Raw genomic sequence first — 27,066 nt, 5'->3', positions numbered from 1 at the left:
GGATGGCTTGAGGCCGAGAGTTTCAGAACAGCTTGGGCAACATAGTGAGGCTCTGTTTCAACAACAACACAGAATTGTAAATGGCCAGGTGTGGTGGTGTGCCTGTAGTCCCAGCTACTCAGGCGGCTTGCTTGAGCCCAGGAGTTTGAGGTTACAGAGTGCTATGATTGCACCACTGCACTCCAGACTGGGCAACAGAGCAGAACCCTTTTTCTAAAATAAAAAAAGCAATGGCAAATACAAATGCTCATTTATTCTATATCAACAGCACCTTTCATGAATACTAGCACATGTTCCAAAGATATTTGGTACAAGTACAATATGTCTCCACTCATGGCATTCTGGTAAAGTGACGGTCCATGTTAAAAATAGCTCATTATCGTGGGTAAAGGGACTTACTTAAGGCTTTATTTTATAAAAAGCAGGCATGGCTATCAAGAAGAACAGAAATGCCTGGAAAACAGATTCCAATGGGCCACTTCTTGGAAAGAAAGCTTAATCAGTATTGACAAAAAAGGGGGAACATGTGCCAGGACTATTTGTGTTACTGAAAGCAAGGCATATAGTGATTGAGTTAAAAGGGGAAAAATAAAAACAGATATTGCATTGCTTCCCAGTGGAAATACTGTTTGAATCATGTGGTAGGCTGATTGGACTCCATTCTGGGGTTTCAGTTTTATGGACACGTTTCTTTTTTGTATCCTAAGCTGATTCATGATAGTTTTGAATGATAGTTATTTTAAAAAATTTCCTTTGATCCCTGAAGACTCTTACTTGTCTCAATCTTTCTTTAGCCTGGCCATCAATTAGTGTAAAACAACGGGAGATCATGTGGATTCAATAAGGTAAGAAACTGACTAGCCAGCTTCATGCCCAAAGTTATCAACCCTGGTTCTTAGAATCCACGTTCTCATGTCTGGCTCTTTGTTTAAAAGAAAAATAATAGGATGGCTGGAGGGAGACATTTCCCCAACCTCATTGAAGACTGATGAGCTGTCAGTCTATTACGTGGTATCCTGTTGAGAAACATGTGAACAATTGGAAGAGTTTATCTGATGACTGACCAGTTGTGAAATTTAGCACCCAGTAATTGATTCTTAATGTGAGAGGATTAACTTGGGAATTGTGAGTTTCTACGTGTGGAAAGGAAAACGTATTCCCTTTACTCAGTTACCATGCAAAAATCAATAACCCCAATTCACGTGTAAGTAAAAAGCAATACGTCTGTTGCTCAAAAAAATTAACATCCTTCTAGCTCTTCCTTTCTTCTCCTTACAATTTTGATATACTTCTTTGTGTGTGTGTGTGTAGCCTTCCTAAAGGCCTGGGCTTTTTCTAAATGTGTGCCTTTAATTTTTATCCAATATACTTCTCTCACAGCAACATATCTTGTCTATTCTATTCCAGCACAATGCAGATGCACAGCAAATGTGAGCTGACTCTAGTCCTTCTTCTGACAACAGCCATGGGAAATTTAGGCAAAGAATGTGTTGTCTTTGCTAATACTGCTCTTTAAGCCTCAGACATAGCTAAACTCTCAGCTAATTACCCCCTGGGTCCCAGGCTTTCACTGGGGCCTTTTAAAATACACAAAACCAAAGTGACGGCAGGAGGCCATTAGCACTACACAATTCAAGCAAACAATAAATGTGTTTACTCTGCCTGGCTACTGACCACCTGCCTTCCCATCCCACCAGGCAGGTATCTATATATATGATTTCCTTTTTCCCAGTCCTGCAGAGAATGAGCCTCTCCTTTGGGCCTCATCATTTACAAAAGAAGCTTGGGCCCCTGACAGCATGCATCTCCTCTTATTGCAGCTGCTAGTACTCCTGCCTCTAGGAAAGGCCACAAGGCACCAGGATGGCCGCCAGAATCAGAGTTCTCTTTCCCCTGCACTCCTGCCAAGGAATCAAAGAGAGCTCCCCACAGGCAACCATGAAGAAGCTGAAGAGAAGCCAGATCTCTTTGTCGCAGTGCCACACCTTGTAGGCACCAGCCCTGCAGGGGAAGGCCAGAGGCAGAGAGAGAAGATGCTGTCCAGATTTGGCAGATTCTGGAAGAAGCCTGAGAGAGAAATGCGTCCATCCAGGGACTCAGATAGTGAGCACTTCCCACCTGGGACCCAGTCCCTCATCCAGCCAATAGACGGGATGAAAATGGAGAAATCTCCTCTTCGGGAAGAAGCCAAGAAATTCTGGCACCACTTCATGTTCAGAAAAAGTCCGGCCTCTCAGGGGGTCATCTTGCCCATCAAAAGCCATGAAGTACATTGGGAGACCTGCAGGACAGTGCCTTTCAGCCAGGTATGTGTTCTGTGGGGAGAGCAGGTGAGGGTTTGTAGGTGGTAGTGGACAGCTGGGATGGATGGAGAGTAAGGGCAAAGGCTGTTGGGAGCCTGACTCTAGCTTAACTACAGATTTGGTCCTTAGGCATTCATCATAGGATTTGGCAAAGGTTAAGTTTCCTTCTGACCTTTCCATTTTTTCTTGGCATTCTGGAAATGCTGCAAGAATGATATGATGATACTGTCAATATCAGTAATCATTCACTTTGAAGACACAGAGCTTTGTTTTATTCATTTATTTTTGCATTGGAGGTGATCTACTCAGAGATATGAGTCAGACTGTACCCTCAGTTAGGACACTGAGAATTTAGAGTAATCACCAGAATTCCTCTGTAACTATCTTTCTGCACTCTATTAATATCTGGATGAGCAGGTCAACTCCATTTGTTGATAAGGTGGGGTGCATTGGACTCCTCCCCAAACAATCTCATATCCATTGACAATGGTCTTAATCCCTATATTCCGTACTTAACTACTTTATAGGTTTATGAGGGGCTTCTTTAATGGCTTACTAAAGCTATCCCACAACCTCAAAGTATGTTGAGGTTCTCAGGCAAAAGTTGTCATATGATTTCTAGTATTATGATAGCAAAAAAGTGATTTCATTTAACTTATTTTCTCATATGAGCTTTTAAAAAAATCAATCTTGATGTGAGATTATATCTCCTCCCCTGAGATTATTTCTCCTGATTCATGTTGTGTTGACTGATTTGTAGTTATTATGATCAATTCCACGCTATTAAGACAAAGGGGCACCCTACTGTCTACTTCCTCTGGTTCTGGCAATACCTACATTCCAAATGTTAAATTAAAACTGAGAACTTGCATTAGGTCCTTAAACATGAAGACATTGAACCAAAAACAATGCAGGGTAGAGTAAAATTTTATAGTCAAGTAATGCTACCCAACTAAGCAAGCAGTAGAATAGGGCAATTGACTGTGCAAGGCAGTTAAGTATTCTGCCTGAAAAGGCAAGGATATGTAGCAATGACAAGTCAATTATCAAATAATAATGACTACTCTGTTGGCCATGTGCAATTAGAAAATTACTCCTAAGAATCAGGCAATCAAATTTCCCTTGAAATTCTTCTTTTGAATTCTATTGCTAATTAGATTAAAATTAAGACGTTTGACTTTTACATATTTTGAAAGGCACATAAAGCTACGTGCTTGGAGTTATGAGAGGTAAAGGTGAGGTAATGCACAATGATTTGCAGGCATACACATTGTAACTCTGCTTGCATACAACTTCATAGACTTGAACGTACTACAGGTCTTGCAGAATAGGATAGAATTAAACCCATAGTGTTCTGATCTATTCTACGATCAATTTAACAAATATGTATTGGGAGTGTACTATGCACAAAGCACTGTGAGGAATAAAAAGGCAAGGCACATTACTTATGTAAGATAATTACCATTAGAATTTTTCAATTGCTCACATCCAATTAGACAAAATTTCTTAAAGTCTGGCACTAATAGCATAGAGTAAAATATTTTATGTTAACTTAGGGATTCCCTAAAGGCTATTTAATAATTTGCTCAATAAAGAAAGTTTAAAGCCGGGCGCGGTGGCTCAAGCCTGTAATCCCAGCACTTTGGGAGGCTGAGACGGGCGGATCACGAGGTCAGGAAATCGAGACCATCCTGGCTAACACGGTGAAACCCCGTCTCTACTAAAAATACAAAAAACTAGCCGGGCGAGGTGGCGGACGCCTGTAGTCCCAGCTACTCGGGAGGCTGAGGCAGGAGAATGGCGTGAACCCAGGAGGCGGAGCTTGCAGTGAGCTGAGATCCGGCCACTGCACTTCAGCCCGAGCGACAGAGCAAGACTCTGTCTCAACAAAAAAAAAAAAGAAAGTTTAATTGAGGTGGTTCTATGCCCTTATAGATACTATCACTTGCATATTGCAAATTATATCCAAAATTGGAAAGCTTTGAAATTTTTAGTGTATATTATCCTCAGATTTACAGTCCCTAGCTTCTGCATTATGTGTGTTAAAGAAATAATTCAAAATAACGTAATGGAAATGTGTTTGCTTTTTAGACTATAACCCACGAAGGCTGTGAAAAAGTAGTTGTTCAGAACAACCTTTGCTTTGGGAAATGCGGGTCTGTTCATTTTCCCGGAGCTGAGCAGCACTCCCATACCTTCTGCTCTCACTGTTTGCCTGCCAAGTTCACCACGATGCACTTGCCACTGAACTGCACTGAAGTTTCCTCCGTGATCAAGGTGGTGATGCTGGTGGAGGAGTGCCAGTGCAAGGTGAAGACGGAGCATGAAGATGGACACTTCCTACATGCTGGCTCCCAGGATTCCTTTATCCCAGGAGTTTCGACTTAAAGAGCTATCCCACTATTACCTTTGAAAAGCAAAACCACACAGCAAAGATGCTGATTATTCAGTCTGAAAATGTTAAGTGGGTACATAACATTTTCAGGGAAAGGTGACTTGAAAAGTAGTTTTAAGATAGAACGATAGAGGAAATGATATTAGTCTAGTTATTGGTACATGTTTGGGACCTTGTCTCAGTTCTGCCACTAACTGGCCATAGAATGTTAAGTTGTAAAACCTTTCTCCATCTAAAGATTTTCATCTATAAATGAGGGACCCAACCTAGATGATTGCTAAAATCCTTTCCACTACTGATATTCCGTGATGTATTTTCTCCAGGTTTGGGTAAAAGCCCTCCCTCTAAAGAAGGAAAAGAAATAAGTGAGACCATAAAAATGGGCTTCTTTAATAGTATGTCAAATCACCAGCAAGCAAACAAGCAAGATAGAGAGGGAGGAAGGAAGGAAGAAAGGAAGAAGGAAGGAAGGAAGGAAGGAAGGAAGGAAGAAAGAAAGGAAGGAAGGAAGGAAGGGTAGGTGAAGTATTTGTAGGAAAGACTCTCATACTTGTAGTTACTTTTGCAATCCAAGCAGTGTTTTACTTGACTTCTATCAGATGATTAAGTCTTTCCACAGATGTAAGGAGTAATTTGCTTGGTTGCCTCCTTTTTAACAATACTCCTCATATAAAGTACTTAATGTCAGCTGTCTGACTTTGAAGAAGGAATAGTGATGTTACTTTTAGTAGTTTATATAGGGAAGAGGAACAATCACTGGTAGCCAAACAAGTACCTATATTATGAGGAAGGAAAAATACATGACCACTACCAGGTTTAAAGATCAATCCAGAGATGCTAATGAAAGTAACCCCCAAGAATTCAATCTTAAGGCGAAATTATTTACTCACATGCATTTTGAGTTAGGGAGTAAGGTGTCTATGTTTGAATGACTGTTTTTTGCTATTTAATACAACTTTGTACTATAAATTTTATTCAGCAAATGCCAAAATTACAGGTTCTGAAAATATTCTGGATATTTTAATGCATTAAGTTTTAGGATACGAAGCATTCTGAAAAATGTTCTTGTATTTTTCCCTTATTTGTTTCATCTCATAATTTAAAGGTACTATCAGGAGATTACCTAACTCGAAGCATTTCTGGAATATCTTCATAGACTTATGACACTGGTCCAAGGGTTTCTTCTGATCTGTAAGCAGCCTTCTGTTTAAGTCTCTCAATCACCTCTCTCCTGCCTGTATTAATTTTTACACATATATGGTACAGAACTGCCTTTTCCCAGTCAGACTACTTTTTCTAGACTAGTTATTCGAATTTTTATTTTTAAAAATTATTTTAATAAATAGGTTTCTTTTAGTGCACACACATTTCCCTGAATAACTGTTGTTTTAAATAAATCAATTTATATTTTAATTCTATTCCTCTTTAATCACACCATCTAACATGACATTCCAAAGAAGCAAAGGCATTTATATTTAGTGTATATTATGCAACACATCAACATGAATATGAGTTACACAGATACACACATGGAATTTACATTGGAATATATTATTATACCCTTTGGTGGTCAAAGGCAACCTAGTTGGCCAAGATATGGTCATAAGGATAAAATTGTTAAGCATTAATGATATCTCAGCTGGTCAATATATTTTGGTGCCAAAAGCTATCAAACAGCTGTCATGATTGCAATTGCCTAACCCTGATTATGAAAACCCATCTCTGCCAATTGGACTGTCCTTCTCCTCCTTACATACTTGTAAATCCCTTTCATCCATCCTTGCAAATAGACTCTCAAGCCCAAACCCCAAACAATTATCTGTTTTATTCAAATTTTGGTCTGCCCTTCCCTTGTATGTAAATTCTAGATGGGATAGTTGATAGTGGTATCAAACCTTACATTTATAGAATAATTGCATGAAACTCAACGAAATTGCTCATATTCAATCATTTTTACTTACAAAAAAGGTAGTTTACAATGGTTGAACATAATATGTAGGAGCGTAAGAAACCAAGAGGAAAAACACAAATATTGAACATTTATTAAGTGCCAGATACCGTGCTGTCTTTTGCAAAAAGTAAATAATTTAATCCTCACAAAAATTATATAAAGTAGGTAATCACTGTATTTTACGGGTAAGAAAAGCAAGCCTTTAAAAGTTTCAGCAATTTGCCTAAGATCATTTGGAGAATATTTTCTATTTTGAATTAAAATATTTGCTCATTTATTCTTTGTCAGTTTATATTGAACTCTTACAGGTCTCTTGCCTATAGGCCTCAAAGCTAATTTCTTTTTACCTCTTATCTAGTTCTCTCGTATCTGAAGGATTTTGATGTTAAATCTCAAAAAAGAAATCATCTCTAGGTCAGGTTATAAGGCAAATATTTCCTCGACGTGGTTGGTCCTCATGGCATGCCTCTTCATAAATCTTGGTCTCATTTTCCTCTCATATAAAATAAGGCTGGTAATAACTACCTGAAAATTACTGTGATGATCAAGTGTACATAACAACACTTCAGAGAACTCTAGATCCTATAAAACTACAAGGGATTAATTTATTCTTCTCCATTCAGACCTTCTATTTTTAAATTTGTTTTGAGAAATTGAAAACACACAGAGAAGTGCAAAGAATAACATAACACTGAAATTCCCATCAGCAAAATAAATAGTTACTATTTTGTCATCTTTTGCTTCTAGTCTTTTCTTTAATAAGCCATTTCAGATATAAGTAAAGTTCCTTACAACACCATACTGAGTTTTATTCCCCAAGCTTTTGCCTATAAAACACCACACCCCTGAAAATTCCTGCTTATACTTTGAATTCCCTTTTATGATTTTGCAAATTTATACATACTTCCATAAACAATATGTAGTATTATTTTTATAGGCACTACGTTAGTCAGCATGTATTTATTTGTCCACCAACTGTGTAGAAGATATAGCACTAGGTGCCATGAATACAAAAAGTGAACGAGTCAGACAAGATCACTGCTCCTATAGAGCTTACATTCTACTGGGGGAGATATGTAATTTGAAACTCAATCAATTAATCAATCAACTCAAAAAGAAAAATATCAGATGGCTGTAAGTGGTATACAAATAATTAAAATATGCTAGAGATTGATTAGATTGAGTTGTCTCTGAGATGGTGACATTAAAGCAATGTGTTTTGAATTATGTACATGATATTCTCTATTAATTGTTCTTTAAGGGCATTTTTCACCACACATAATTCTTGTTTGTTTTTACAAAGTTTTTAGAGGTTTTTCCCATCTATATTTTATCTCTATTATGGAAGCTAAGTATTCCTTACAGAGAGTAGTTAACCAAGCTTTGATTTTCTCAATCTGCACAATTTCTTTAACCTGTCAATTTAATTCCTAAATAAGACTTTTATCTATCCTCTGAATTTTTACAGATAATTTAATTTATTCTATGCAAGACACTGTGCTAAGAACCTTGAGATATTCAAAGATAAATAAGATATATTTCCTGCCACCCTTGAGCTTACATTGTAGTATCAGAGATAATGTATGTAAATTTTAAGGCAATGATAATAGTACTTTTATAAGGACTACTAATTATTGAGCTCTTACTGTGTGCTCAGATGCTTTATATTTGTTATCTCCTAGAAGTAGACATTTTATACTCATTTTTTTTTTTGACAGGGAGAATGAGAGTTGGAGGGGTTCATTCATTCAGTCCACAAATACTTATGAGTGTCTCTGATGAGCCTGGTCACTGTGCTGGGGACAAAGAATATGAATAAACAAGTATATGATTATCTAAATATAATCCCTGAGTTTAATAATCCTACTGTCCAGGAACAAGTAACTGCATGTTTTTGCTACTTATTTACTCTTCCATATATTCTAGAATGATGATCTCTCCATCACACCCTACCCCCAGGCTCAAAACCACTGTCCCAGTGAAGCCTTCCTTAACCCTCAGACAAGTTTGGGTTCACGTCTAACATGATTTCATGATACTGAAACCTTTGTTTTATAGCACTCATATCAGCTTTTAATTCTATCTTTATTCCAGTCATCATTAATTAAATTATAAGGTCCATGAAAACAGGTATCATATTGCAGGAGGTTTCTTTCAGGATTGTAAGCAATGTCTGGAAGGGGCCAGCACACAGTAGGTACTCAATAAATATTTTTTGTCTGCATGAAAGAAAAAATATCAATAGGTATCATCTACTGAGGTTACATCATGTGTCAGGCACTGTGCCAAACACTTTCTATACATCATTTTATTTAATCATCATGAAACCTTATGAGGTAGGGAATATTTATAGATAAAGATGCTAAGGCTCATATAAATAAATAACCTTCCCACAGTATCACTGTTAGGGAATAGGAGAAGCTGAATGACTCCAAAGCCTAAGTTCTTTCTTACTATGTTATATTGTCCCAAGATAGCAAAGATAGAAATATACATAACATATATATTTATGTCTACATATGTTGCAAATATATGCACATATATAGACACACACATAGATACATACAAATCAAAGTTAAAGACCTAATACGAGTTCATCCCTTCTCTGATTCCCAGAGCCCATTATTCATGGCTGTCTTACTGCACGTGTAACAGTGAGGATGTTTCCAACTCCAGTAGCAGGAAGCACAGCTCAGAATGTGTTAAGAAGGAATGTACTATGTCTCTAACAGGAAGTCTGGAAGGCAGCCAGTTCCTTGCTTGGTCAAGTCAGCAGCTCTATCATTCCATCAAGGACTCTGGTTCCTTTCATCTTTCTGCTCTGTTACTTTCAGTGCGTTCTCTACAAGCTAAAACTTCTCTCAGTCACAACATGGCTGTTGCAGTTCCAGGCATCATGCTTCAATATTCACACACCATTGTCTCTCCCACTTCCGTCCCTTTTACAAAGCTAAATAAAATGAGTTACGTCTAGGATAATTGAGCAGTGGAACAAAATCAAGGAATAAAGAGCAAATGGCTGTTGGGCCACAGCTGTTGCCACTTTTAAATTAATTATGATTATTATTTTTATTATTATTTGAAATGGAGTCTCACTCTGTCTCCCAGTCTGGAGTGCAGTGGCACAATCTCGGCTCACTGCAACCTCCGCCTCCTGGGTTCGAGTGATTCTCCTGACTTAGCCTCCCGAGTAGCTGGGATTATAGGCGTGTGCCACCACACCTGGCTAGTTTTTGTATTTTTAGTAGAGATAGGCTTTAACCATGTTGGCCAGGCTGCTCTCGAACTCCTGACCTCAAATGATCTGCCCACCTCGGCCTCCCAAAGTGCTGGGATCACAGGCGTGAGCAAACACACCCGGCCCACTTTTTAATTTATCGTTATTTATTTACCTGTCTTATCTTTCCTTCCAGATTATAAACTCCTTAATGGCAAGTCTTTATATAATAACATATATACCTTAACAAAGTATACATCTTTATTGCCCTTCTGTTCCTAATATATGCTGTGTGTTGTATGCTTTATATTTGCATACATGCATAAACATATACACATATACATAAAACATGATTTTAATGTTTTATAAGGGGTAAATGCTCACTACATGTAAGCTAAATGAAGGAATTTTGGGAGCCACTCTTAGAAGGATGGGTTAGTGTACATAGTCTGGGAAGCTTTGAATAGCAGCCAGCACATTTTAAGAATGTATGGGGAGTTTTCGAGCAGATTAGGAAGGTATGAGGTTTTTTTTGTTTTGTTTTTTTGAGACAGAGTCTTGTTCTGTTGCCTAGCCTACAGTGCAGTGGCGTGATCTCAGCTCACTGCAGCCTCAGCTTCCAGTGATTCTTCTGCCTCAAGCCTCCTGAGTAGCTGGGCTTATAGGCACGCACCACCACGCCTGGCTAATTTTTGTATTTTTAGTAGAAATGGGGTTTCACCATGTTGCCCAGGCTGGTCTTGAACTCCTGACCTCAGGTAATCCACCTGCCTCGGCCTCCCAAAGTGCTGGGATTATAGGTGCAAGCCACCACGTCCAGCCGGTATGGGTTTATAAAAGTAGTTTCAGAGGGGCTCATGAACCGCCCTGGAGTATACATAAATGTGTGTATGGGCATACTTCAGGGGAGAAGGTCTGAAATTTTGATGAGCTTCTCAAACATTTTCATGAGACAAACATTTTACCAGCAGGTATAGTAAATGAGAGAAAGCCTGGAGTCCACCTGAGCCAGAGAGCTGGAAGAAACCTTGGAAATCATGTGAATTAACCTCTTCATCTGGAGCTCAGAAAAGTTGGTTTTCTATTTTGAGAATAGAGGATGAATTTTAAATACACATTAGTGGGTCCTCTTCACCTTGTGGAATCTAATACCCACATGCAGGAGTCTGCAGTGGTGAAATGAGTGAGTAATAGTACCCTGAGCAAAGGAATGGACTTTCCTGTAATACTAGTTTTCCAAAAGCGAGGCCTCATTTATCCACCCACATTTCCAGGGGAGAGTCAGATTTTCATTTCGTGGGTTTCCTCCCTCTTACCCTGTTTTGTTCCTCCCCCTTTCCTCCAAAAGAAATAATCACCAGGGACCCACCTATGGGTGAGGACTTGGTTAATAATGTTTTCAAGGAACTATGACAACTTCTTGTCTGCCAGCTAAGGGAAACACGCCTCTTTCATGTCCCATGTACAAAAAACAGGAATTTCCAATAAGAGTGTTTTATAAGTCACAATGACGTTATTAAAAGGAAACCTGCAACCTGCCGAAACCTAAGACAAGAAATGGGTGAAAACTTAAATGGATAGACAGAGTCAACATCCTACTCTAGCTCAAGTAAATCACGGACAGTATGCCCTCTTCAGGCCTGGGATCCACGAGATTTCATAGTGTCTTTGAGCCTTGAAAAATAATGTCCTGTAGCTTTACAGGATTATGAGAACATAGTGTAAACTCCTCATTGAAGGGGCTCCCAAATGTGCATATATGAACAAAAAAAGACCCTATACCCCATTCTCCCACTTGTCCTTAAAGGAGATTATAAATCCTGTCATAGCTCTAAGAAAAACTGCAAATTGGGTAGAATTTTCTTTGGCATCCACTTTTCCTGCTTCCTGCCTCTGGTCTGACCCTTGGGCTCCCTTCCCTTTTTTACCCTCATTTCAGGATATGCAAATTATCTTTAATGCCTCAGGGCTCCTTATTAAAGTCTATTCGTCCACCCAGCCCATTGATGTATTAATTTAACTATCATTTATTTAGAGTCTATTAAGTGTCAAGCACTGTGCCTATTGGAGGACTAAGATGGCTGACAGAATCCTGCCCTAGAGAAGACAGAATTTTCCTGGCTGAGAGTTTGGGTTTCATTCTATAGGCAACTGCTTCTGAACCTTGGTTGTGTATTAAAATTACCTATGAGCTTTTAAAATACAGAGAGACTGTTCCAATGGGTGAAGATGGCATTTTGGGGGTCAGCAGGCATTGGTCTGTATATTTTTAAAGCTCCACAAGGGATTTTGCTGCAAGGTCAGATAATGGGGAGGTAGGGAGTCACTGAAGAATTCTCACCACATGAATTCTGCACTCCTGCTCAGATTTCTTCTAGAAAGAAAATATCGTGCTGTTCTCCTAACCCTTTTTGATCCTCCTGTTGTTTTCCACTGAAACTGTCTTCTAGGCTTTTTAGGTTTCAGTTATATGCAATTAAGGAGTGATATTACTCCTACCCATTAACTTAATTGCATTTTTAGCTCAGAGGAAATAAGGGTCTTTACGTATGTTGATTTTTTCTCCTTAAAATAAGTTGCTCTTTAAACAATTTTCTAAATTGACATTAAATTATGCACATTTACTGCTTATAACATATTGTTTTGAAGTAAATAACATTGTGAAATGACTAAATCTAGCTAATAACCATAACACATTACCTCACATAGTTACCATTTTTGTAATGAGAATACTTTACGCTTTTAGTTTTTTCAAGAATACAATGTACTGTTACCTGTATCCCTATGTTGTGCAATAGATCTCTTGAATTATTCCTCCTTAGGGAAATTTTGTCTTTTGACCATCCCCCAACCTGTTCCTAGCAACCATCCCAGCTCCTGGTAATCACCATTCTACTACTTCTATAAGAGCTTTTCTTGTTTTAGATTCCACAGGAGTGAGATTGTGCAGTACTTGTCTTTTCATGCTTAGTTTATTTCACTTAGCATTCTGTCCTCCAAATTCATTCATGTTGTTACAAATGACAGGATTTCCTTCCTTTTTAAAGTTGAATAGTATTCCGTTGTGAGTATATAACACATTTTCTTTATCCATTCATTTACTGATGGACACTTAGCTTAATTCCATATTTTAGTGATTGTAAATAATGTTGCAGTAAACATAGGAACGTAGATATCTCTTTGACATCCTAATTTTATTTTCTTTACATCTATATCCAGTGGTGGGACTGCTAGGTCATACAGTATTTCTGTTTGTGGTTTTTTAGGGAAGCTCCACATTGTTTTTCATAGTGGCTATACTAATTAACATCCCCACCAATAATGTGCTAATTTTTCCGCATCCTCACCAATGCTTATCTTTCATCTTTTTGATAATAGTCGTTTTAACAGGTGTGAGGTGGTATCTCACTGTGATTTTAATTTGCACTTCCCTGATGATTAGGGATGTTGAGCATTTTTTTTCATATGTCTGTTGAAGATTTGTATATATCTTGTGGAGAAATGTCTATTCATATCCTTTGCCCATTTTTAAATTGGATTACAGTAGCTTCCCCCTTATCCACAGAGGATATTTTTCAAGATCCCCAGTGGATTCTTGAATCAGTAGATAGTACACAACCCTATTTATACTATTTTAAAAATTTTGACAACAGAGATGGCTGCTAAGTGACTAAAGAGTAGGTAGCATATATATAATATGGTTATGCTGGAAACACAGATGATTCATATGCTGGGCAGATGAAGCCAGACAGTGCAAGATTACATCACACTTCTCAGAATGGCACACGACTTAAAAATTATGAATTGATTATTTCTGAATGTTTCCATTTAATATTTTCAGACTGTGGCTGACCACAGGTAACAAACCATAGAAAGCAAAACCACAGATAAGGGGGGACTGCTATATTCATTTTCTTGCTATTAAGTTGTTTGCATTCCTTACATATTTTGAGTATTACCCTGTAACAGACATATATTTTGCAAATATTTTCTCCCATTCTGTAGGTTGTCTGTTCATTCAATTGATTGCTCCCTTTCTATGCAGAAGCTTTTGTTTGCTATAAACCCATTTGTCTATTTTTGCTTTTGTTGCCTGTGCTTTTGGGGTCATATCCAAAATAAATCACTGTCCAGACCAATGTCATGGAGCTTTTTCCCTCTTTTCTTCTAGTAGTTTTATAGTTTCAGGTTTTACATTTCAGTCTTTAATCCATTTTGAGTTGATTTTTATATGTGCTGTGAGATAAGGGTCTAATTTCATTTTTCTGCATGTGAATATCCAGTTTTCCTGACACCATTTACCTTTCCCCATTGTGTGTTCTTAGTGCCTTTGTCAAAAATCAGTTGGATGTTGGTGTGTGAATATATTTCTGGCCTCTCTATTCTGCTTCATTTGTCCATGTGCCTCTTTTTAATGTCAGTACCATGCTGCTTTGGTTATTATAGCTTTATAGCTTATTTTGAAGTCAGGTAGTATAAGGCCTACAGCTTTATTCTTTTTACTCAAGATTGCTTTAGCTATTTGGTGTCTTTTGTAGTTCCAGACAAATCTTAGGATTGTTTTTTCTATTTTGTGAAGAATATCATTTGTATTTTGATAGAGGTTGTGTTGAGTCTGTAGATCTCTGGGCAGTATGGACATTTTAACAATATTAGTTTTTCCAATTTATGAACATGGAATATCTCTCCATTTATTTTTCTTCTTCCAATTATTTCATCAACATTTTACAATTTTAAATGTAGAATTTTTCCCTTCCTTGAATAAATTTATTCCTAAGTATTTTATTTTTTGATAGCTTTTTCAGATGGGTTTATTTTCTTGATTCTCTTTTCAGATAGTTTGCTGTTAGTGTGTAGAAATGCTATTGGTTTTGTATGTTGACTTGTATCCTGAGACTTCACTGAATTTGTTCATTAATTCTAATTTTTTTAATGGTGTCTTTAGGGTTTTTTATATGTAAGATCACATTATCTGCAAGAAAGGATAACATAATTTCTTCCTGTCCAATTTGGATGTCTTTCATTTATCTATCTTGCCTAATTGCTCTGGCTAGGACCTTCAGTAACATGTTGAGTAGAAGTGGTGAGAATGGGTATTCTTGTCTTGTTCCTGCTCTCTGGAGAAAAAAGCTTTCAAATTTTCTCCACTAAGTGTGAGGTTAGCTGTGAATTTGTCAGGTATGACCTTTATTTTATTAATGTACTTCCTTTCTATGCCTAATTTTTTGAGAATTTTTATCATGAAAAGATGTTGAATTTTGTTGAATACTTTTTTGCACCCATTGAAATAATCATGTGGATTTGTCCTTCATTCTGTTAATGTGATGCATCACGTTTATTGATTTATGTCTGTTGAACCATCCTTATATATCTGGGATAAATCAGCTTGATCATGGTGAATGATCTTTTTAGTTTGCTGTTGCATTCGGTTTGTTAGTATTTTGCTGTGGATTTGTGCATCCATGTCATTAGTAATATTGGCCTGTAGTTTTCTTTTCTTGTTGTGTTCTTATCTGACTTTGGTGTCAAGGTAATGCCAGCCTCAAATGAGTTTAAAAGTAGTTGCTCCATTTTGATTTTTTAGAAGAGTTTGAGAAGAGTTGCTGTTAGTTCTTTAAACATTTGACAAGATCCAGCGGTGAAACCATCAGATCTTAGGCTTCTTTTTGATGGCAGACTTTTAAAAACAATTTTAAGTTCTGGGATACATGTGCAGAGCGTGCAGGTTTGTTACATAGGTAAACATGTGCCATAGTGGTTTGCTGCACCTATCAACCCATCACCTAGGTATTAAGCCTCACATGGGATTAGCTATTTATCCTGATGCTCTCTCTCCCCCTGGCCCCCGACAGGTCCCAGTGTGTGTTGTTTCCCTCCCTGTGTCCATGTATTCTCATTGTTCACCTCCCACTTATGAGTGAGAACATGTAGTGTTTAGTTTTCTCTTCCTGTGTTAGTTTGCTGAGGATGATGGGTTCCAGCTTCATCATGATCTGCAAAGGACATGATCTCATTTCTTTTTATGGCTGCATAGTATTCCATGGTACATATGTACCACATTTTCTTTATCCCATCTATTATTGACGGACATTTGGGTTGGTTCCATATCTTTGCTATTGTGAATAGTGCTGTAATAAACATATGTGTGCATGTATCTTTATCATAGAATGATTTATATTCCTTTGGGTATATACTCAGTAATGGGATTGCTGGGTCAAATGGTATTTCTCATTCTAGATCCTTGAGGCAGTAATAAATAGCCTACCAACCAAAAAAAGCCCAGGACCAGACAAATTCACAGCTGAATTCTACCAAAGGTACAAAGAGGAGCTGGTACCATTCCTTCTGAGATTATTCCAAACAACTGAAAAGGAGGGACTTCTCCCTAATTCATTTTATGAGGCTAGCATCATCCTGATACAAAAAACCTGGCAGGACACAACAAAAAGAGAAAACTTCAGGTCAGTATCCCTGATGAGAATCAATATGAAAATCCTCAATAAAATACTGGCAAACCAAATCCAGCAGCACATCAAAAAGCTTATCCACCTCAATCAAGTTGGCTTCATCCCTGGGATGCAAGACTGGTTCAACATACACCAATCAATAAGTGTAATTCATCACATAAACAGAACTAATGACAAAAACCAGATGGGAGATTTTTTATTACCAATTCAATCTACTTAGTCATTATAGGTCTGTCAAGATTTTCTATTTCTTTATAATTCAGTCTTGGTGGGTTGTATGTGTCAAGAAATGTATCCATTCTTCCTATATTATCCAATTTATTGCCATATAATTGTTCATAATAGTCTCCTATGATACTTTGTATTTTTGCTGAATCAGTTGTAATATTTTCTTTCTAATTTATAGTTGTATTTATTTGAGTCCTCTTTTCCTTTTCTCATTCTAGCTAAAGGTTTGTTGATTTTTAAAAGAATCTTTTCAAAAGCCAACTCAAAATTGCTGTTCTTTTCTTTTTTTTTTTTTTTTTTTTGAGACGGAGTCTTGCTCTGTCGCCCGGGCTGGAGTGCAGTGGCCGGATCTCAGCTCACTGCAAGCTCCGCCTCCCGAGCTTCTCCGCCATTCTCCTGCCTCAGCCTCCCGAGTAGCTGGGACTACAGGCGCCCGCCACCTCGCCCGGGTAGTTTTTTGTATTTTTTAGTAGAGACGGGGTTTCACCGTGTTCGCCAGGATGGTCTCGATCTCCTGACCTCGTGATTCGCCCGTCTCGGCCTCCCACAGTGCTGGGATTACAGGCTTGAGCCACCGCGCCCGGCCTGCTGTTCTTTTCTATTGTTTTATAAGTTTTAATTTCATTTGATAATGCTCTGATCTTTATTACTTTCATTGTCCTACCAACTTTGAGCTTTGTGCCCGGCCTGCTGTTCTTTTCTATTGTTTTATAAGTTTTAATTTCATTTGATAATGCTCTGATCTTTATTACTTTCATTGTCCTACCAACTTTGAGCTTTGTTTTTGCTTTATAATTTGTATCGTTAGGTTGTTTATTTAAGTTCTTGTTTCTTTTTTTGAAGTAGGTGTTTATTTCTTTAAATTTCCCTGTTAGAATAGTCTTTTCTGGATCCCATAGGTTGGTATGTTGTGTTTCCATTTCCATTTGTCTCAAGAAATTTTTTAAGTTTCTTTTTAATGTTATCATTGACCCATTAGTTGTTCAGGATTATGTTGTTTAATTTCCACGTATTTGTGAATTTTCTGAAGTTTCCCCTGTTATTGATTTCTAATTTTACACCATTGTGATCAGAAATAATGGTTGATAGGATAGCAGTATTCTTAAATTTGTTAATACTTGTTTTGTGGCCTAACATAAAATCTATACTGAAGAATGTTCCATGTGCAGTTTAGAAAAATGTATATTCTGCAGCTGTTGAATGGAATGTTTTGTATATGTCTGTTAGGTCCATTTGATTTACAGTATAGTTGAAGTTCTGTATTCCCTTATTGATTTTTAGTCTGGATGATCTGTCAATTGCCGAACATGGAGTGTTAAAGTCCACTACTGTTATTTTATTGCAGTATATCTCTCCCTTTATACCTATAAATATTTGCTTTATATATTTAGATGCTCTGATGTTGGGTGGTTATATATTTACAATTGTTATATCTTCTTGCTCAATTGATTCCTTTAATATTATATAATGACTTTCCTTTTCTCTTTTTATGTTTTTTGACTTAAAGTCTGTTTTGCCTAATATACACATAACTACTCCTGCTCTTTTTCTGTTTCGATTTGCATAGCATGTCTTTTTCCATCCCTTCACTTTCAGTCTATGTGTGCACTTGCGGTGAAGTAAGTTTCTTGTAGACGACATATCACTGGGTCGTGTTTTTCTAAAATACTTTCAGCCACTCTATGTCTTTCAATTGGAAAATTTAATCCATATATATTCAATGTAATTAGTGATAGGTAAGGACTTACTACTGCTATTGTGTTGTTTCTAGTTTTTTTTTTTTTTTTCTCTAGATCTTTTGTTTCTTCCTTCCTCACTTGTGGCTTTGTGGCTTTTTCACTTCCTTTGTAGTGAAGCGATTTTTTCTAGTGGTATGTTTCAGTTCCTTGCTTTTTAATTTTCGTGCATCTACTATAGGTTTTTATTTTGTGGTTAACATGAAGCTTACCAAAAAATTTTGTAGTTATAGTAGGTTATGTTAAGCTGATAAAAACTTAACTTTGATTGCAAAGTAAAACAAATCTTTACACTTTTACTCCACTCCCCCAATGTTTTGAATTTTTCATATCACAATTTACATCTTTTGTACTGCATGCCTCTTGACAAATTATTGCAGCTGTTATTATTTTTAATAGTTTTGTTTTTTTTACCTTCATTCTAAAGATGTAAATGATTTATCCACCACTATTACAGTATTAGTCCTCAACTTACAATGGTTTAACTAACAAATTTTTTACTTTATGATGGTTTTATTGTGGTGTAACCTCATCACAGGTTGAGGAACTTCCTATGACTTATGATGGGGTTATGGGTTCTACAGAATGTGTGTCACCATTGCGAAGTCAATAAATTGTAAGTCAAACTATGATGAGTCAGGGACTGTCTGCTGTGTTGCCAGCATTAAATGCACTTTTAACCTGAAATGTTTTTTACTTACAATGGGGATATCATAACCCCATCATAAATTCAGAATACAGATGCTCCTGAAATTATGATGTGGTTATGATATGTCCATTGTTTCAGGAGCATCTGTATTCTGAATTTGACTGTGTACTAAGTTTTACTAGTGAGTTTTATGCTTTTAGGTGTTTTTATGTTACTCATTGGCATTCTTTTATTTAAGCTTGAAGAACTTCTTTTAGCATTTCTTGTAAGACAAGTCTAGTGGCAATGTACTCCCTCAGCTTTTGTCTGTCTGGGAAAGTATCTCTCCTTCGTTTCTGAAAGACAGCATTGCTGGTACATTATCCTTGACTGGCAGGTTTTTTTCTCCTTCAGTAATTTGAATATATCACCCTACCCTTTCTTTGCCTGTAAGATTTCGGCTGAGAAGTCTCTGCTAGCTATATTGAAACACTCTTATATGTCATTTGCATCTTTTCTCTTGCTGCTCTTAAGATCCTCTCTTTGTTTCAGATTTTGACAGTTTGATTATAATTTGATTATAATATGTCTTAGGGTATTCTTATTTTGATTGAATCTGATCAGAAACCTTTGATCTTCCTGTACCTGGATATATTTCTCCAGATTTGGGAAGTTTACTTCTATGATTTTTTAAACAAGCTTTCAGCTCTTTTATCTTACTCTTCTTCTTTAGTTGCTTTGATTAGAACAGTTGCTGTTTTGATGTCCCATAAATCCCATAAGCTTTTTCCATTCCATTTTATTCTTTTTCTCCTGGATAATTTCAAGTACTCTGTCTTAGAGTTCACAGACTCTTTCTTCAGCTTGATCAAGTCTATGACCTATTGCTCTCTATTTAATTTTTCATTCCATTCATTGTATTTTTCACTCCTAGGATTTTGTTTGAATCTTTAAAATTATTTTAGTCTTTGTATTACATTTTTCATTCTGGTCACTTGTTTTCCTCACTTCATTGCATTGATTCTCTGTTTCTTGAAGTTTGCTGAGCTTACTTAAAATGATTATTTTGAATTATTTGTCAAGCAGTTTATGCATTTCCATTTCTTTAGAATCAGTTATTGACCCTTTATTTTGTTCATTTGGTGATGTCGTGTTTTCCTGATTATTATCATTTTTCTTTTGAGATGGAGTTTTGCTCTTGTCATCCAGGCAGGAGTTCAGTGGCATGATCTCGGCTCATTGCAACCTCCACCTCCCCAGTTCAAGTGGTTCTTCCACCTCAGCCTCCCAAGTAGCTGTGATTACAGCCGTCAGCCACCATGCCCAGCTAATTTTTGTATTTTTAGTGCAGACAGGGTTTTACCATGTTGGCCAGTCTGGTCATGAACTCCTGACCTCAGGTGATCCCCATGCCTTGACCTCCCAAAGTGCTGGGATTGTAGGCGTAAGCCACTGCATCCAGCCTTTTCTTGATTATTCTTATTCCTTGTAGTCGTGTGTTGATTTCTTTGCATTTGAAGAAGTATGTGCTTATTACAGTCTTCACAAACTGACTTTTTCTGAGAAAGTTTTGCAACAGGCACACAGAAGCCTGGTGCACCACAAATACCAGAAGCCCAGGACAGATGCAGCTGGCATAGCACTGGGAAACCCCAGGCTTCTGGCCTGCCAGAAGCCCAGGGGTCCCACTATGGCTGGTTCAGCTTTGCCTGAGGCCTGGGGCCTGCTGTGGTTGGTGTAGTGCTGAGGCATACCAGAAGCCTGAGGACACTGAGGACTCCCTGCTGCTGAGAGTTGTATGGAGCCCAGAACCACTAAAGTTGGCCTGATGGTGATAAAGAGATTGAGTTCACCATGCAAGCCTGAAATCTGGGGTAGTATAGACCTGACTGGTGCTGAGACTCATTCTGCAGGGTAATTGTGTAAAAGACTGTGGGGGATTTTTCATGGTACTGAATTTTACAATGGTGGGCCCAGTGTTGGGGCCCAAGAGAATGTCCTAAGTTCACGTCCCTCTCTATCCCCTAAGTGGACAGTGTCTGTCTCTGTGCTATGCTGCTTGGAGTTGGGAAGGGGTGACACAGGTAATGTAAAACCCTCCCTTCGACCCTCTTCAATGCATCTTTTCTTATTTTTGTGCTACAACCAGGCACTGTGATCTCTCATCTGTTTTTCTTAGCCCTTGTGAAGGTGTTTTTGCATGTGGGTAGTTGTTCAAATTGATATCTCTGTTGGGGGACAATCACTGGAGAGTACTACTCTACCATCTTGCTCCATCCTTCTTCTAAGTTGCACTTTTTATCACATAGTCATTACACTTATTCTTCCATCAGGATTTAGCATTATAATTCAATAATTTTCCACTATTACTGGCCCTAAAACTTACTTCAGGCACTTACTGGCAATGCCTTTTTCTGGGTCCCATACCCAAGGATGCAGATTCAGTGGGTTTGGGGGTATGCTCAGATATCTAAATTTTTTTCACTTTTTAATTATGGAGATTTTAAAACAAAGCTGAAAAAAAGTACCAAAAATACTTCTGTACATTCTACCTTAATTCAAAAATTTGTTGGCATTTTGTCATATTTGCTTTATATCTCAACTTGTATGAATGAGTGTATATGTGTATTCACTACATAGTTTTGTATTGTTTGAACGTGTGAAAGTAAATTTCAAATATCAAGACACTTCCACCTTTTTTTTTTTTTTTTTTTTAGACAGAGTCTTGCACTGTCACCTGGGCTGGAGGGCAATGGTGCGATCTCGGCTCACTGCAACCTCCACCTCCCGGGTTCAAGTGATTCTCCTGCCTCAGCCTCCCGAGTAGCTGGGATTACAGGCACCTGCCACCACGCCTGGCTAATTTTTTGTATTTTTTTAGTAGAGAGGGGGTTTCACTATGTTGGCCAGGCTGTTTTCAAACTCCTGACCTCATGATCCATCTGCCTCAGCCTCCCAAAGTGCTGGGATTACAGGCATGAGCCACTGCGTCTGGCCGACACTGCCACTTTAATACTCCAGCAAGCATCTCCTAAGAATATCTTCCTATATAATAAGAATACTATAATCATTCCTAAGATAATCAATATTTCCAAAATATCATCTATATTTTGCATTTTAACAGAAGATTCTGGACCCAGTTGTCTTTCTCTCTCAAGTACAGTGGTACAAGTTTCAGACATTATGACAGACCAATGGGGAAGATTTTGGGGGAGCAAGCAGTAAGTCTTATGAGATAACCCAAATAAGCCTCAGGTTAGCTCTGGGTTGACTTTACAAAGTTCATCAGACAAGTGTCCTATCTTGCCAGAATGGCCACTGCACTTGACACACAGTCTAAACTAAGAAAGATAGGTCATGTGGCTCCTAGGAGCCACTCCTACACACTAATTTCAACTATAAGACAGGGGAAATACTCTTTCCTGCCCGAGGAAAATTCAAAGAAAATCCTCCTGCCCTCATTTTTAGAATAAAAAGTTGACTGGTGAATGTACAAAAAGGCATCTATATAATTAACTATACACTCTGGTTTAAGTGATAAAGTTGGCTTCCATGTAAATGATCAGTCAAATTACTCCCCTCTGTGATTAAAGAGTTAAAATTGTGGCCCAGCGTCATGCTCCAGGGCAGTTGTAAGAAATAGAGATCATGGGTGTTGTGGTGTGATAATTCTGCATGCTCTCTAATACTGCCTTCATAAAATAGCATCAGCTGCTGCTGCATACGGTATAACTTTAATATGCTCTTTTAATATTTACAGTGTGCCTATAAAAGATCTCATGATGACAGCTGGTGGTTCCCGTGGTAATTAATAAATGACAGTACAACTGTGATCAGATGGTTTCAGGAAAGAGTCTCTCAGAATGCTGGCTTTCACAAATCCAGTCCTGGGTATGATTTCTGGGGCAGGGCTTTCTAAACCTGAGGTTGACCCCATGTCATTATTTGCCTGTGTGGTTTTGTAGAGTTTTATCTCCAGATTCTTCCCAAACAGCAAAAAGAGGGGGAGTAAGAAGGTTGCCTGCTAGAGCAGATAGGAGTTTGGAAGTGACTTTTTGTTTTTGTAATGCAGTTGTAGTGAAACTTACTCCTTGACAAAGAATATGTACATATGTGTGAGTTTGGTAGGTATTGCTATCTGAAGCAGTATAGGTAGTTAATAAATCCCACATGTGGTCAGTGTCTTCTAAGTAGTTGGTCAATCTTTTACCATTGATTCCACTGAATTCCTTCATAGTGTTTGCTTGCCCCAGGCTATTCATCACCACACTCTGAGCCTGTATTGCCTATGGGATTTTCTCAGGCATCTCTATTTCCTGTTGCATCCACGTGAACCACATTTTTATCAGCTAAGGCTGAGGCTTCCCAAGATGTGTCAAAAGTTGAAATTCCAGATGGCCTAAATTTTCCCATTTATTAGCTGTAGGTACAATGAACTCAAAACAGGTCTGTTGAATTATTATAGTATATTTATAAACCAACAAAAGTTAATTCTATAAAGTGTTTTAGGGCCATAAGATATAACAGAAAGTATTTTTTTTTTATTACTTTTGATACCAGGATTTTCCTTGAAGGACTTGGAGATTCATTTCTGTATTCAACATTCTCTTCACCTCAGCGAAGTAAAGAAGTACTGTCTCCTTCTGCCTTTTCATCTGCTTTCCCAGAGCTCAGCACTCTCCTCTTTCCTTTCACTTTCTGAGAGCTCAGCACTTCCCATTCTATGTCCACATATAGCTGACGGTAGCCATTAAATTTAAACTCTCAGCTTTCCTCTTCACTCCTTTAAAACCTCACACTTGGGTACTCTCTGGCTGCTCTTTTGCTTCTGACTTTGGAGATTAAGTAGCTATTCTCCTAGCAAAGGGAATCCTCTTATTTGGACTCTGGATTCTACTGGTGCTCTTGCCCCATACTTTAACTCTTAATTCTGACTTGTCTTTCTTCTATTTTTATGATCTTATCTTAGACATAACTCACACTTCCTCATCCTGAAACACAAACAGGAGACAAGCCATTAACTCATTTCAAAACCAGCTATGTCTACTGTCTCTATTTCTAAATAATCTCTCTTCTCAGTTTAATTACCTAGTTATTAAAAATCTACTCGAGTTTTCCAGGAAAATCCTAGTCACTAAATCTAATGGGCTTTCCTCATGCCTTATGATCAACCTTTCTTCAGACTTTCGGATTCCTGACCATCCCCCTGCCTGTCCTCCACCAATTCCCTCCCCTCCCTGGACTTTTGCAAACCCTTCAGTATCAAAGACCAGATATAGATCCCTCCTCCAAGGGCCTGCCAACCACTCTCATTCTTCCTTTGTACTTTTTAGTTTCATTGTGTATTAATTCAACCAAACTACTGAACACCTATAATGGACATAGCATTGTGGGAAAAATGGAAAGACAAACACAAATAAGACTGGATCTGTTCTTTCATGGAGCTCACTGTCTTCTGGGGAATATTTATAAGCAAACAGATCATTACAGCGTGGTAAGATCTGTGATAGATGAGTCAAGAGAATACCATGGAAGCCCAACAGAAGGTGCCTAACTTAGTCTGGTTGTTCAGCAGTAAGAGACTACCAGAGATCTGAAAGAGGAGTACAGAGTTAGCAGCGGAGAGGCAGGGAAAAAGATGGGCCAGCAAGCAGTTTAGTGCTACTGTAACATACATTGGAAGGAAAGGCAGAGGAAGGAGTTGAGAGATAGCAGCAGAGATGAGACTGAAGAGGTCAGATCGTTAAGGAACTTTTATGCCATGCTAACATTTCATTTTACAATAAAGACATGGGCAGAGTGATGAGAGTGGTTAGCTTTGCTTTTATGGAAGAGTTCATGAGTGATATTGTGCACAATGGATGGGGTGGGGGCAAGATTAGAGATAGGATGACTACTGCTGTAGTACAGGTGAAAAATAATGACAACCTGAACTCAGTGCTGTAGGAATGCAAAGAAATGAATGGCTTCGAAGGATCTCATGGAAGTGAAATTGATCGAGTTTGGTCACTGGGTGTGAATGGATTGAGAGGGAGGAGACAGATGTTATTAGTTTTCAAGCTTAGACAATAGATGTTTCTGAAATTGCAATACTAGGGGGAGAAATAGAGCTGGGGTGGCAGTGAAATTGGTTTTTGAACACATTGAGTCTGAAGGTCTGTTGAAATATTCTTCTGGGACCTGCCATAACTGGGATTTTCTCTTTGCTTTGGAATAGGGCTCTTTTGATTTTTAAAATGCCAATGAGGTAAAAATTTGTGAGACAGCAAGAGATGAAAGCCAGTGAAAGGCCTTTATATACTCTTATTTCTTATCCAAAGCACTGTGCAAATCATATTTAGATGTTACCCACCACTGGCTTCAGCTTTCCACCTGAAGGTAACTGTCATAACAGTTACTGAGGCATTTCTCACACCAGATGCAGGTCTAAATGCTTGATGTATATTGATTCCTTTGATCTTCATACGATCTAATATGATGACTATTATTTTCCATTTTTTTTACAGATGAGGAAATGAAGGCATCAGTAATTAAGTAACACATACTTAGTAGTGTTAGAGTCAGGGAACAAAACTAGGCAGTCTCCCTCCACTATATCCTTCTCCATTCTGAGGTGAAGAGTTTCCAATCATTCACAAAGCAGGAATTCACAAACTCTGATTCATGCGGACCAAATATGGGCTGCTGCTCGTTTTTGTAAATAAAATGTAATTGCATGGCCCTGTTCATTCATTTACATATTGTCTATGGCTACTTGTCAATCCATTGATAGAACTGAATAATTGCAAAAAAGACTAGACTACAAAGCTAAAACTGTATCTAGCCGGGCATGGTGGGTCATGCCTATAATCCCAGCACTTTGGGAGGCCGAGGCAGGGGGATCACCTGAGGTCAGGAGTTCAAGACCAGCCTGACCAACATGGTGAAACCCTGTCTCCACAGAAAATACAAAAATCAGCCAGGTGTGGTGGTGCACGCCTGTAGTCTCAGCTACTCGGGAAGCTGAGGCAGGAGAATCACTTGAACCTGGTAGGTGGAGGTTGCAGTGAGCTGAGAACACACCACTGCACTCTAGCCTGGGCAACAGAGACTCCATCTCAAAAACAGCCTGGGCAACAGAGACTCCATCTCTAAAACAAACAAACAAACAAACAAACAAAACTATATCTGATCCTTTAAAGAATGCATGGGAAGTGCCCTGGACCTCCAATTTCTCATTTTTCCCTTCATGTATGGGAGTGAAAAAGGGTAGATGTATGACCTTTGGTCTTATAGGCAAATCTCTGCAGAGACGTCCCTGATAACTTCTCAGTCAAGGAAGAAACTTCTGATCTTTTTTGTTTTTTTTTCTTTTAAATCATTTACTCTTCCTATGGCAGAAATTGTGGACCAATGACAAAATCATTTACAACTTCCTTTGCTTTATCTGGGGTACAAAGTGACAATTTTCTGGCTAAGTTATTAATGAAGACATATATATATATATATATATTTGAGGGGCAAAGACATTAAAAATAAAAGGGGCACTATCCAAGAGATTAGTAGATATTTTTTATTCTCCTTAACAAACAAGAAGTAGTCTCTTAGAGGAAGGGAGACAGAGAACCTTAACCTGACATGTGTAAGAACAACAGTACTCTCTTTTATTTTTCATGACTGGTCCTACAGGCTTTGCACCCATTTGAGCCCTCATAACAAGTGTTTAGTGGGGTTTCTAGAATTTATGGCTCTGGAGCCCAATAGAGTGCAGGGCTGGATATATTGACTTGGAAGTAATCGAAACATAGGAGATTCTTGAATCATTTCTTTCTCTATCTGATCTTTAAAGGTACTGTGGTTGCTTCTGCCCTTCGCTCTCTTCCTGTACTACATCCCACTTCTTGGTGACCAAATCCACTCTTACGTTCTCGATTGTTCCTGCTGGCAGAGATTCCCTGAAGCCATATTGCAATCTTGAACTTGCTTCCCTAGTTCAGCCGTAGATGCCCACTTTATCTATTGCTAGGACATTTATTTCCTTTTTGCTATTTTCTTTATAATGAACTCTCCCAACAAAAATCTCACCCAGTCTCCGTCCTTCATGCAAAGAGGTTGGCACCATCAAAATTGTCCTACTTTTAATATGTTATTTACGCTTTGAT

General features: G+C 38.1%; 1 protein-coding gene across 1 annotated transcript; it reads left to right on the top strand.

The window, feature by feature from the left end:
- Window positions 1-1,543: 1,543 nt before the first annotated feature.
- On the top strand, window positions 1,544-5,758 carry CER1 (cerberus 1, DAN family BMP antagonist). The gene is made up of 2 exons (XM_033237384.1): window positions 1,544-2,306; window positions 4,395-5,758. Exons 1-2 carry the CDS (start codon window positions 1,800-1,802, stop codon window positions 4,689-4,691), a joined length of 804 nt encoding a protein of 267 aa, XP_033093275.1. The 5' UTR covers window positions 1,544-1,799; the 3' UTR covers window positions 4,692-5,758.
- Window positions 5,759-27,066: the final 21,308 nt, after the last annotated feature.

Source organism: Trachypithecus francoisi, unplaced genomic scaffold (assembly GCF_009764315.1).
Source record: "Trachypithecus francoisi isolate TF-2019V2 unplaced genomic scaffold, Tfra_2.0 Lachesis_group16, whole genome shotgun sequence".
Classification (NCBI taxonomy): Eukaryota; Metazoa; Chordata; class Mammalia; order Primates; family Cercopithecidae; genus Trachypithecus; species Trachypithecus francoisi.
The sequence above is the reverse complement of the archived record's forward strand: the minus strand, read 5'-3'. Positions and strand labels throughout refer to the sequence as shown.

What these genes read in the sequence shown, in the direction of transcription:
- CER1 (XM_033237384.1), top strand. Translation starts at nt 1,800, where the DNA reads ATGCATCTCCTCTTATTGCAGCTGCTAGTACTCCTGCCTCTAGGAAAG. An exon ending in GGACAGTGCCTTTCAGCCAG is followed by an intron (nt 2,307 to 4,394) that starts GTATGTGTTCTG and finishes TTTGCTTTTTAG; the next exon opens with ACTATAACCCACGAAGGCTG.